The sequence below is a fragment of the Spea bombifrons genome, chromosome 12 (assembly GCF_027358695.1).
Source record: "Spea bombifrons isolate aSpeBom1 chromosome 12, aSpeBom1.2.pri, whole genome shotgun sequence".
Classification (NCBI taxonomy): Eukaryota; Metazoa; Chordata; class Amphibia; order Anura; family Pelobatidae; genus Spea; species Spea bombifrons.
In genome coordinates this window covers 2,933,892-2,946,447 of record NC_071098.1, presented here as the reverse complement: position 1 = coordinate 2,946,447, position 12,556 = coordinate 2,933,892, and the positions used below count along the sequence as shown (strand labels likewise).

Here is a 12,556-nt window from a genome sequence, read left to right as displayed (position 1 = left end):
ATGTGGATAGGTCTTTTATAGAACACGGCATAGACCGATATACCCGAGCATGCGCAGCCAGTCTGTGCCCCCAAATCTTCCCCTGGACAATGAAATGGGTTAGAATTATAAATCTTTCCGGATAATCAGTTAATGGAAATGTTTTTTTTTTATTTGCTTTGTTTCAGCGTTTCCTAAAAATACATTTTTGGGGATATTTCCTGAGTAAGCGCCGGCCGCCATGTCTGACGAGCTCGAAGATCTCCGCAGAGCAAATAAATCTCTCCTGGATCGTTTAAAAATGAAACGGGAAGAGTTTATGAAAGTGCGTCTCGGTGGAGGGCAGTCTGCGCGCGGCTCGGTGTCCCAGACCGATACTAACGGAGCGTTAAATAAGGTGAGAGCCGCTTCTTGGAATCCTCTCAAGTAGATCTCACCTGGATCAGTGGGGGGCAGTTCTGGAGACCCCCATCTCCAGAAAGATATTGACAGATACTGAGAGGGTGGTGGATAAGAGGAACAGCCTCCCAGCGGAAGTGGTAGAGGGTAATACAGTGAGGGGATTAAACATGCATGGGATAGACATACGGCTCCTGAACACTCTGAACTCCGACGTTGTTGCGGGATTTGGGAAAGATGATCCCTTCATTGGCTAACTGAAGTATAATAGATTGCAAGCTTTGGAGACTATCGAGGCCTCTTCTTCAACCATATGGTTATTATATTATAATACGTCTGAAGAAGAGACCCCAAAGCTCTGCTTCTTGCTACGGGTAACTCGGTATAACGTTGTTCCAGAATGGGGTCCGCGTTGGAAGAGGTCCGACCAGAGATAGGGACTCCATGGCTCCGGCCGCTCGGGGGTCCCTCATCGCTCCAAGGAGAGCCGTGCAGATCTGCGAAGCTCCCGCATCCTCTCAACGAGCAAAAGACGTGCGGAGTCCGCGTCACAAGAGGTCGGAGGACGAGCCGGAACGCGCCGTTAAAATCCAGACTCCGGTGAAACGTCTCTCCTTCCGGAGCAGCTCGGCCCTCCCTACCAGCGACGCTGGGGAGATGTGCCAGTCTCCACCACAACAGTATGTACATCGACTCAACGACGAAGGAAACATCCGGACCCCAAAATCTATCCTCGTCACCCCAAGGAACAGAGATTCAAAGGTACGGGGGGGGGGTCTTCACCATTACTAATGGCTAATGTGGCCGCCGCGTCTCCGGACGCCGAACGCCTCCAACGTATAGAATGTACAGCCGTCTGCTTGTAATCCGCCAAAAACGTATTTAATTCACCCCAATTCCTGCACAAATACGTAAACAGAGACTCTGAAGCCATTGCACCGTCAGGCGGGTCGATCGTCGCTACCTGTGGCCGGCTTAGCGTGATGAGAGTGATAGAGCTCGGTATGATACGCTTTCATTTGCTTCCTTGCAGAGAGATAACGGCAGTACCACGGCCGGCCACCAGGGGGCATGGGCATCCCGGCCGCTGCTAGGCTATGATTGGATAGCTGGTGAGTATGAAACGTGTGCTTATCATATATCTATCGGCGGCACTGAACGGGCAACGTCGCCTAAATCAGGAGCCGCTGGGTTTGGAGGCCTTGGTGATCATGATAGAAATTATAATCTCACAAGGGGCCAAAAAGCCACTGAGGGCCACACCTTGCCTGGGCATCGCCGTCCGTTTTGGAGGGCGATCCGTTTTGGAGGGCATGTTTAAATCCCCTCACTTTTTTAGCTTCTACCACTTCTGCTGGGAGCCTGTTCCACTTATCTACCACCCCTCATTAAAGTGTTAAAAACGTCATTCTTCGATGCCCTGACCCGGTATTTACACGTAACGTCGGCCCGTCGTGCGGTTTCCGTGCCGTTTCACAGACTGAATGTATCTGGGTGGAATCGCGTGGGGGTTTTATTATTCTAGAAATTCTTATCTCCCCGGCCAACCACAAAACCCGACCTTAAATTACAGAATTGCAAAACATTGAAAGTGTCTGAGAGGAAAACGAAGCCAATGAAACGAAAAAATAAAAGAACCGGAACGGAAAATATATTCAGGGCATCGATTCCTCAGAAAGATACAGCGCTACGGAATATGATGGCGATATATAACACAATAAATAATAACGCATATTCCTTATTCAATTTCCTCCCCGGAATCGGTCAGCAACTTAACAATAGCGGGGAGATAAACGGTCCCTCCGGGGTCTGCGGGATCCAGAGCTGGGACCCCCGGGGAATGCAGACTGCTCATGCTCAGAACTCTGCACATGCTCAGTAGCGCTGCCAGTTTGAGTGACACTCCACCTCCAAGCTCCAGGAAGCTGGGCTCTATGACCTAATATTGCAGTATTACGTTAAAAAAAAAAAAAAAAAAAGATATTTTAAGGCAAAAATAGTCATTATCTCTGCACGGGGATTCATTGTGATTTTTCTCGCAGGGGTCCTGGAGTTAAACTCCCCGATCGCCGACAGACCCGACCACTTCTTCTCGGAAATCGGCGAATTCCGACGCGTCAACCGAGCCGAATGCGTGCAGGAATGCTACCCGGGGTGAGTGTTACGCACAGACGTGTGCGGGCGGCTTACGTACATGTATGTAATAGAACAACATATTTAACTCTCTCAATATATATATATATGTATTATTTTTTAATATTGTTTTCCTAAAAGGCTGTGATTTTTCCTACTACAGAAAAATATTTTTGCCAACCCACAGAGATAAAAAAAAATAATAACCAAAATTATATAAATTTTTAGTACATTTGCTAGCAGAACTTTGCATTAAAATAATAATAATAATAATAAAACTTAATTTTTATTTTTATTGTTTTTTTTGTAGATCAGACGATGGAGATTCTTCGGGGTCTGACGAGGGGCCGAGTCTCTCGCTTGACACCCATCAGTGTAAGAATTAACCCTTCGTTAACGTATTCCGAGTGCTGGAACATGGAATGCGAGCTCGCAGTAACGATTGTTTGCGTTCCAGGTATCTACTGCTATCGCGTTAACAATCGCTTGTTTGCGTCGCCCGTCGGTCCGGAGTCCGCCTGCCCCGTCTGTAAGAAGCGCCGGTCCAAGCGGCACCTGGCAGAAGAGCCGCCGGCATACGTCCGGTACGTCGCTTAGCGGGATGTGATCTGCCGGCGTCCTCGGCTCTGGCTCCTGCAGGGTTAAATTAACCCCTTGTGTGTTATTTCAGAGTCAGCATCCCCCGATCCACTCTTCTGCCGCCTTACAAATACAAAGCGCACAGGAGGAAGAGCTTCGACCCCACGGACAGCCTCGCCTTGCCTTCCGTAAGTAACATGCGCAGGTAACACAAACCGTCACGGGGCCGGAGAGCTGGGGGGCTCGTGCTGCACGACGAAGCCGGTTTGGCCTCCGGGCCCCATCGCTGGTCGAGAATCAGAAGCCATGACGGACTGAATGTGCCTCTCGTCCCCAACGTGTGACCCGGGAGGGGTTTGCGCATCACGCTGCGTTCAGCTTCCATACTCACTCGGCACAACGCACCGTTTAGTGAATACGCCCCATGGATAATATCGGTTCATATCGATTATCCTCTTTTTAAGCGCTAATAGTTTTGTTCATTAACTCCCAATAAAGGGGATTTTCCTTCATCCGCGACTAATAATCTGCAGAGAAGCTTTGTTATTTTATTATATCGCCGGCGGTTTATTTGTGTATTTGGGGGGGGGATTCCAAGCGTTTGACCCCCGTCCCAGTTTGATAAATCGCTTTATTGTTATCAGCACTGTTTAGCTGGATGGGAAAACTCGGTTCCTTCCGGTGAGCTCCGTGTAACCAGTCTGGACCTCCGCTCTTCCACGGACCCCGATGTCGCGCCAGCGCCGGTGCCGATGGATCACGCCAGCCTGGTAAGGAGCCCGGGGGGGGTTATATAATTAATTTATAATTAATTATCACATCATAAATATGTATTTTATATTATTTCTGAATATTTTTTTATTTTATTTTGCAGGATAATATTTCTTATTACGCATCGAGGGCGAGATCGGAAAATCTGCTCAATATGTCCCGTTCTGCCTTTTTTCAGCGCAGTAAAGCGAAATTTCCGGGCAACGTTTGACGCTTTCCGGCGGCTCGAGCCTCGCGTTCCGCGTTCTGGTCTGGAGCTCGACAAGCGGGATTTCACTAATATAAAGTTTGTTTCTGGGATTCGCCTGCGTTTAAAAAAAAAAAAGATATTAAAAATTAGACATTTTTTTTCTATATTTTGCCGAAATTTCTCCGCGCTCTATTGCTAAGCGCCCGTTATTCTGCGCAGAGGGCACGGGCGGCGTGAATACGTTGTGTATGTTTGGTGTGTATGGATAGCCGGCCCCCGGAGCACCGTTTGGCCGGAGGGTTTCCTTATCTGTGTAGGACGGAAGAAGGTAACCTAGCCCCCCCCAACCCCCCCCCCCGGGGTTTCTGCCGCTGAGTGAAAGCGTTCATTCTGTGGTTCTTATTCTGGGCAGTAAAATGAAATGCCGGAGGAGACACTCAGAGTGAGAACGACTCGCTTCTGATATGAAACGGAATCTGAAACTCCAACTTGGACCTTGTATATATTGTATTATATAGCGCCGTCATATTCCGCAGCGTTGCACTTAACGGCAGCTGCCGGTCGACCCCCCCCCCCTATCTTTAAGAAATGGAACTTCCTTAACCCATTCTTTGCCTCCCTGCTCTATATGCCCATATATGGCTAAGTAGTTTAACCAATGCTTGGGTTTAAAGGGACCCCATCGCCAGGTTTAATTGTCGCTTTCCTGTTTGGGGGCTCAAAGGAAACAAGCAATCGGAGACCCCCCCCCCCGGTCTCCTGGCCCTTTCTTCATTACGAGGCTCGAATAAGACGTTTTTTTTTTTTCTGTTATTTCCTCGTGTAAAAAAAAAAACCAAAACCAACCAAATAGCGAAAAGTCACCGTCTGCCCGTTAAGCGTAATCTGATTGCGTAACACCGTTTTTAAAGGTCTTGTCCCATTTTAGCGCCTGTTTTTGGCTTTCTGCCACCTTCTTGCGGTAAAGAGGCGCTCGATCTAGATTCTCTACGTTTTGCTCATTTTCTGGGCTTAAAGCCATGAAGCCGTTAATGTCATCAGTACTCAAAGGGTTAACACCACGACAGTGGGCTCAGCTAGGGGTTATATTTTTTTTATTCTGTCGTTTTGAGTCGTTCTTGGTATTTCTTCGCCGTTAGAGGCTCGGAATGAGCGGCTGCTACTGATGTGAATCACTTGGCTGAGATCGCTTTGACTGTTTTTGTCCCATAATCTGTTAAAGTGAAAAACAAGCAGTTCTGGGACTGAAACGAGTTAACCTCTCAGGAGCAGAGCGCGATCGCGGCAGTCTAATGGTCAGCTCGGCCCCGCACTTTAATGCACATAATAGCTGCACGGCCCCTTTAAATGTACGCGTCGTCACCATTGCAAATGCTTTGGGGGGTATTCTGCAGAAACCCCCCCCATATGCATTTGCCCCGATCCCCATCCCCCGTACTCCCATGGTATACTCATCTCCAGTCATCTCTAATGCCGTCTTGACGCGCATTCCGGGGAGATCTTACACGACACCCCCGTGTGCAGAAAGTGCTCCTATTGGCTTCAATGGCAGCGCTTTCCTGCCACTAATTAGCTGCTCTAACAGCCAATCGGTGATGAGCATTGCTGGACCATGGAGGAGGGAGGGAGCTGCAGCTTCTCCCTAAAGTACTATATTTTTTAATGTTTTAAAGAATGCGTATTAAAGTTTAGATTTCTCAGTGAACTCCGCAGCGACTCCGTCCCCAGAGGGGTTAATTCCTAAACGTGAGCTTTAGGTGAAAGTTTCACGTTTTGGTTAAACTCCCGCTCTTTTTTTCTTGGTGCTCTGTGAATTATATTCTCTATTATCCCTTTTCCCATTTGATATTTATTTTACACGTTATCAATAATCTGAATGTTTTATCTGTTAATTAGAAAAAACATTATATTTTATTGATTTATATTTCAATATTTCATTTAGAGGTGCAAAAAATGACATTTTAACCCCTTAAGGACAATGGGTGGTCCCTAAACCCATTGAAAACAATGCATTTTGAGCCCGTACATGTACGGGCTTTGTCATTAAGGGGTTAATAAAATTTCAATGTAATAAATCTTTTTGAGAAGTAACTTTAAAACTGATTATTGTATGAAATAAAAATATGTTTCATGCATCAGAAGTGAACATGTTTTTTGTTGGGGGCGGGGATAGCTGAATCAGATGTTCTGATCGCGGTAACCGTGCCGATTTATTGATTATTGGTTAAATAACCTGGGGTATCCCCCATCGTTCTTGTAGATTGTAAGCTCCTGTGAGCGAGGCTCTCCTCATCCCCCAATATCTCTGTTACAATTTGTCACATTATGCGCCACTTGTTATGTCTGATTGCCCGTTGTACAGCGCTGCGGAGTATGATGGCGCTATATTAATCAATAAGTAATATTCATTCGATTTCCTGTCGCTGCGAGATCTTTAAAAAAGCCTTTTTTTTTCTTCATTTCCTCCGAGTGAAGTAAAACCCTGTGAATCGTTCTATTTTTCTTCTCTTAACCTAAAGAAAGGGATTTTCCCCAAATTTTCGAGATAAAATGATAACCGATCAATAACACAAATGGGAACTTTTTTCAACCAAGAAGATAACGTTTAATGTCATTTTTTTTAACCATTTAAATGTTTTCTTGCTGGCGGCCCCAGTGTACATACAAAATTGTATTTTCTAAAATATTTTTTAAAAAAAAAACAAAAAACAACTTTTTTCTTCTTAATTTGACATTTATCTGCTTTTGAGATCTACTTCCGAAAATGACTCGTTAAGCATGCGCGTTAATTTTCTATGAATTGTAAATGAATAAAATATATATTTTATTAACGCTTTTTTTTTTTTTATTATTACATTTTCTTTTTTAGGAACTAAGTATTCCAGGAAATGATTAATAATGTAGCTGGGATTTACCCCAATAAAGTAATTTTTTTAACCCTGTAGTTGAATAGTGAATAATATCATCTATTGTTTTATATAGCACCACCATGCGCCGTAGCGCTGTACAACGGATATAACATAAAAGCTAAAATATATATAAAAACGTCGACCTTCTCATAGTTTCATGTTCCTAAAAAGTGGTTTAACCCTTTGGTTTGATCTTTTTTTTATTATTATTTTATTCATTTGATCTGTGAATTGCCGCCTCCGATAAAAAAACATTCGTCAATGATTTTTGGGGTGAGAAAGAGGAATTGTTGCATTCTCATATTGTAGTATAATTGAAATCGTTGCCCGATAGAGTTGAGTTCTGGGGCAAATTGTGGCAAAAAAGCCCGTCTCATCTTCTCTGTCGTTACACAATAAGTCAGGGGAACACAGGGGAGGAATAAAGATCCGGATCCTGAGAGCAGGAAGTTGATGCAGTGGCTCCCATGATAAATTTTAAGTAAGGGTGGTAAAGATGCTTAATTCACTGCCAACTATTTTTAGGGGATCCGGTTGATATCTTGTTGAGGTACCCCCCCCCCATTAAAACAATTATATTCGCAATTAGTTGCCTTTTGTATGTTTCGGAGAACGGAGTATTTTCTAAACCTTTCAGCCTCAGACCCCAAGCTTGGTGAACGATGATATGCGGGGATTATATTCCCCGAGCCGCTCTACCTGCAGAGTATACTAGGATTTTGAAGAACTGGGTTTCCTTTCCTGAGAGGGTGGTAGATAAGTGGAACAGCCACCCAGCAGAAGTGGTAGAGGGTAATCCAGGGATATGTATACGGCCCCTGAATCTTTGAGGATTTCAGCAGAAGCGGTTGTGAGGAATTCGTCGCCCGTTTTCTGCTCTCGCGTGAAATGACTGCTTTGCTCCAAATCTAACGGAACGTCTGTTATTTACCGTCAAGCAAACCATGAAACGGCCAATCAGTGAGAAGAGAGCCGGCGCAGCGCCGTTTACTGTTAGCAGCTAAGCAGTTATGAGACCGACTCGGCGCCGCTTTCTGAATGACTCAGGTTTTGTGAATCAGAACGGCAGCGAGAGGAGAGAAGAGATAGAGAGAGAGAGAGGAGAGAGAGGAGAGAAGAGATAGCGGAGGAGAGAGAGGAGAGAGAGAAGAGAGAGGGAGACAGAGGAGAGAGAGAGGAGAGAAGAGAGGAGAGAGAGAGAGAGAGAGAGAGAGAGAGGAGAGAGGGGAGAAGAGAGGAGAGAGAGAGAGGAGAGAGGAGACGTGTCGCTCAGAGGAGCGTTTAGGTTACAGCTGGACCAGGTTCAAAGAAGAAAATGCCATCGAGGGACAGTTGAAGTAAAGGCTTCGGCAGAGGACCCCCTGTCTGCAACGAGGTGGGCGTAAGAGTCTGAGGTCACTCAAGGACCATCGACCGAAGGTGGAAAAGGAGGATCTGGAAAACATCAACTTCAAGAACTCGGAGAAGTTCTAAAAGAAAAAAACTTGACCAAGGAACAGGAGAGACTTGGAGAGCAAGGAGGACAAAAGGTTCCAAGGTCACTCGAGGACCATCGACGTCGGCAGGTCACGGAGAATCGCGAGAACCCATTGAGACAGAACGGTTCTAGACCTGACCCAGAGGAGACGTTCTCCGGGATTAGAGGACCCGGCCATCCCAGGAGCAACGGAAGCCGGCGAATTCCAGCTGCAAATGTATCAATTGGCACAAAATAACGCATTTTAATTCTCCGCGCCTCTGACATCGGAACGCTCTCTGCTCTCTGCTCTCTGCTCTCATGAAGTAGACCTCCCGGCAGTCGGAGCGCGTGAGACCCCCTCGGGATGTTCCGGGTGGCTGCCGGCTCGTGAGGCGTCTGCAGGAATGGAGATGTCTCTGGTGGTGATCATCGCATTTCTGGTGGTGGGGGTCGTCCAGGTGAGTGGAATCTCCATAACGTAAGAGGAGAATGAGAACAGCAAAGGGTTAAAAACAAACAAACACCATACTAATATTTTCGGGGCGATATAAAGAGATCCCCTCGATCGTAACAATTTGCCTTTTTCTGTAAGTTTCTAGTTAGGACGAACCTTTGGTCAGGAATTGGTTTCAGCCGCAGGCTCTCCAAGCTGTCCTGGAACTACAATTCCCAAGATGCTCTGCCAGCCATAAATACATAAAAGCTGCCATAGACTGTAAGCTCTTGTGGTTCCGTGCCCACCTTTTATTTATTTAATTTATTTTTCAATCATACAGCGTTGAATATATAATAAATTTACAAACCAGAAACGGATCTCTCTCGCCCAACGCGTTTCTCACCCACCAGGTCTCACCCGTTTGGTGGTAACGAAGAAACCTAAAAATGGAATCAATCCGCTGATTATTGATTATAAAATCGGACACCAATTTAAAAAAACAACGTCTTCAATTCAGTTCATTTTCTTATATTTTTTTACATTTTTTATAACTTTTAAAAAAAAAAAAAGATTAAAAATAAGTTTTTATTATTCGGCAGCGGAAAGTTTCGGTGATTGGTGCATTTTGTGGCTTTTTGGATCGGTTATTAGATCGGGGGGGGTTATTTTATTAGTCAATCTAACAAAAAAAAGATAACGCGCGTGAATTTCCATCGATAGAGCGGCGCGTGGGGGCTTTTCTTTCTTCGCTGTCAGAATCTCCTTCTCATTCTGAAACTATTCTTCAACATTCTGATGCGCGCGGCCCCCCCCCTATACCGACAGGGGGGTCTCTGTTCTTTCCGGGGTCCTGAGGACCAAAGGGTTGGGATCCTCTGGTTTAAATGCCCCAGTGTTCCTCTTCATACCCCATTAACCCTTTAATAGCCCATCGCGAAGATTCCACGCAGCGAAATGCGTCACCCGAATGGCTCTAATACCTCACGTGAAACCTTGACTTGTCTTTGTTTAATGATCACTTAAAGAGTCACCTGCATTCAAGCAGGGAGATCAATGAGAACGCGCTGGGAGCAAAAGGAACTGAATAGGATCCTGAGAATCTGCCCCGTCACTCTGAGATTGGGGCAAAAATACCCTGAGACTTGAGGGCAAACCATGAGCGTTCCTGGGTATGCGTTCAACTACATTTTAGCCATTTGGACAAACAGAGCGATATTTTATAAAAGTAGATTTTTAGAGTGAATTTATCTATAATTTTAAACTTTTTTTTTTTTAGTAATTTGAGTTGATTCAGTGGCTGATGTGGATCATTCGGTTTTTTTTGTCTTTTATCCAATTATGTGGACTGAAGGTCTCTAAAAATAGAGAATCAAAGGTTTAGATGGAATGGAAGGATGTTTTACGTTACTGAGAGGGTGGTAGGTAAGTGGAGCAGCCTCCCAGCAGAGGTGGTAGAGGGTAATACAGTGAGGGGATTAAACATGCATGGGATAGACATATATATGGATTTTCTCATTCAGAGAGCAGAAGTTCTGCGTCGGTTTCTTTGCCATTTTAGTCTGCAGATGTTTTTGGGTCTTCGGGGCCAGATGCGCCAACGAGATTTATGATAAAAGGGTTTTTTTCCACGTTCTGCGCCGTGGTTTTTGTGGTTTAAGGTTTTCTCACCATCTGCCGTGAGCCGCGAGCAGGAGGGAAACTCAGCGACTTCACTGGAGATGACATTTGGGGTGAATGGGCCATTTTTTTTCTTCTAAATGTCGAAATGTTTTTTAAACCTCATATTATACTTTTTTGCTTTTTATTTCATCATCCGCAGACTTTCCGAGGCGTTCAGATTTCCTTCAATGCTTTATTTATTTATAATTTAAAGGACTTTACTTAAAAGTACGATAATTATACAAATTTAAAAAAAAAAATCAATAAAGTAAATTAGTTAAATAACACATAGTTTTAAAAAAGTAAATAAAATAAATTAAATAAATAAAAATAATAATATTAAAAAAATGTTTCTATAAAATATTATGTTTTTTACCCAAGGAGACTCGTGGACTCGCCCCGTGTCCCGGCTCTCACTATTATAACGAGACGCGGAAGGAGTGCTGCGCGGCGTGTCCTCCAGGTCAGTGGCAAAAACATACATTAACCCCCTGTCCGCTGGGATCAATTATCGCATAAGATAAACTAAACGTAAATGGGGTATATTGGGTACCATCTCTGCCAGGTGACTGCCCATAGTATTTGTGGCAATGCTAATGAAGTCTGTTCCTCCATAGACTTTCATTAGTCAGAGAGTCCGGCTGGGCGATTAAGACCGAGCCATTCCATTATTACCCACAGGCAGTACGATAAGGAGTCGCGCTGATATATTGGCCGCCGTATTAGATGTTTTATGGATTTCTGTTGTTTATTCCCCATTTTTGTTTGTTCAGGTTTTGAGAAACGCCGTCCCTGCGTTAAAGATAAGAGGAGAGATTGCCGGGAAGCCTGTCCCGACGGGTATTTCATTAACTGGGACGCCGCTCGCTGCCAGTCCTGCACCCAGTGCTCACACGGTAACTTCATTCGGGGTCCCCTGCGCCAACTGCCGTCCCTGCCCACCCCACCCCTGAATTTCTAAACTGGGTTGGAGATAAACTCAATATCATGGAAGTTATTATTATTATTGCTATTATTATTTGTATTAATTTATATTATTATTAATATTATTATTATTATTTGTATTAATTTATATTATTATTAATATTATTATTATTGTGATTATTTTTACTACTACTATTGCTATTATTATTTTGTATTATTATTATTATTATTATTATTATTATCTTTTATTTATTTAGCACCAAAAATGTACGCAGCATTTACATTTAATTTGTTTTTGTGATGTCATTGAGATAATGATGTACATTATTATTATTATTATTATTATTATTATTTATTGCTTTATGTAGCACCATCATATTCCGTAGCGCTGTACAATGGGTAAACAGGACGTAACAAGTAGTAAATAACGTAACAATTCGTTGCCGTTACTGTATTTCTAGTTCCAGATCGCGCATTAAATTCTGCCATTGAGTATAGAACCGTTTGGGACAATGAGGCTTTGGTTTGTTCCGGAATTTTCTTTTCTCCTGGATTTTTTTCACCCCGATTTTTTTCGCCCCGTGTTCCGTATGCGTTCCTTTCACGTTCTCCGTGTTCCTCGTAGATGCCGATCTCATTGAAATCCGGCCGTGTTCCGGGCAGGCCAACGCCGTCTGCACGTGTCGGCCCGGCTTATACTGCAAAACCCCGCTCGAGAACACGTGCGCTCGGTGCAAACCCCACAGCCGGTGCCGAGCCGGATACGGCGTGAAACGCCAAGGTAACGCGTCGGGCTCCATACGTAAACGTTTAAAACTAACCGAAACACGGAAATCTACAGATTATTTTTATTGTTATTATTATGATTATTTTTATTATGATTATTTTTATTATTATTGTTATTATTATTTTTATTATTATTATTATTGTTATTATTATTTTTATTTTTATTATGATTATTTTTATTATTGTTATTATTATTTTTTTATGATTATTTTTATTATTATTATGATTATTTTTATTATTATTATGATTATTTTTATTATTATGATTATTATTATTATTATTTATTACTTTTCTTACGTTCCCAGAATGTTTTTCTTGGTATCCTCCCGGCC

General features: G+C 43.7%; 1 protein-coding gene across 1 annotated transcript; it reads left to right on the top strand.

Annotated features, from left to right (window-relative positions):
- Positions 1 to 220: 220 nt before the first annotated feature.
- MIIP (migration and invasion inhibitory protein) lies at positions 221 to 4,147 on the top strand. The gene is made up of 9 exons (XM_053452386.1): positions 221 to 376; positions 778 to 1,140; positions 1,412 to 1,490; positions 2,421 to 2,532; positions 2,822 to 2,886; positions 2,969 to 3,095; positions 3,182 to 3,278; positions 3,735 to 3,860; positions 3,965 to 4,147. The coding sequence occupies exons 1-9, from the start codon at positions 221 to 223 to the stop codon at positions 4,070 to 4,072; spliced, it is 1,233 nt and encodes a 410-aa protein (XP_053308361.1). The 3' UTR covers positions 4,073 to 4,147.
- Positions 4,148 to 12,556: the final 8,409 nt, after the last annotated feature.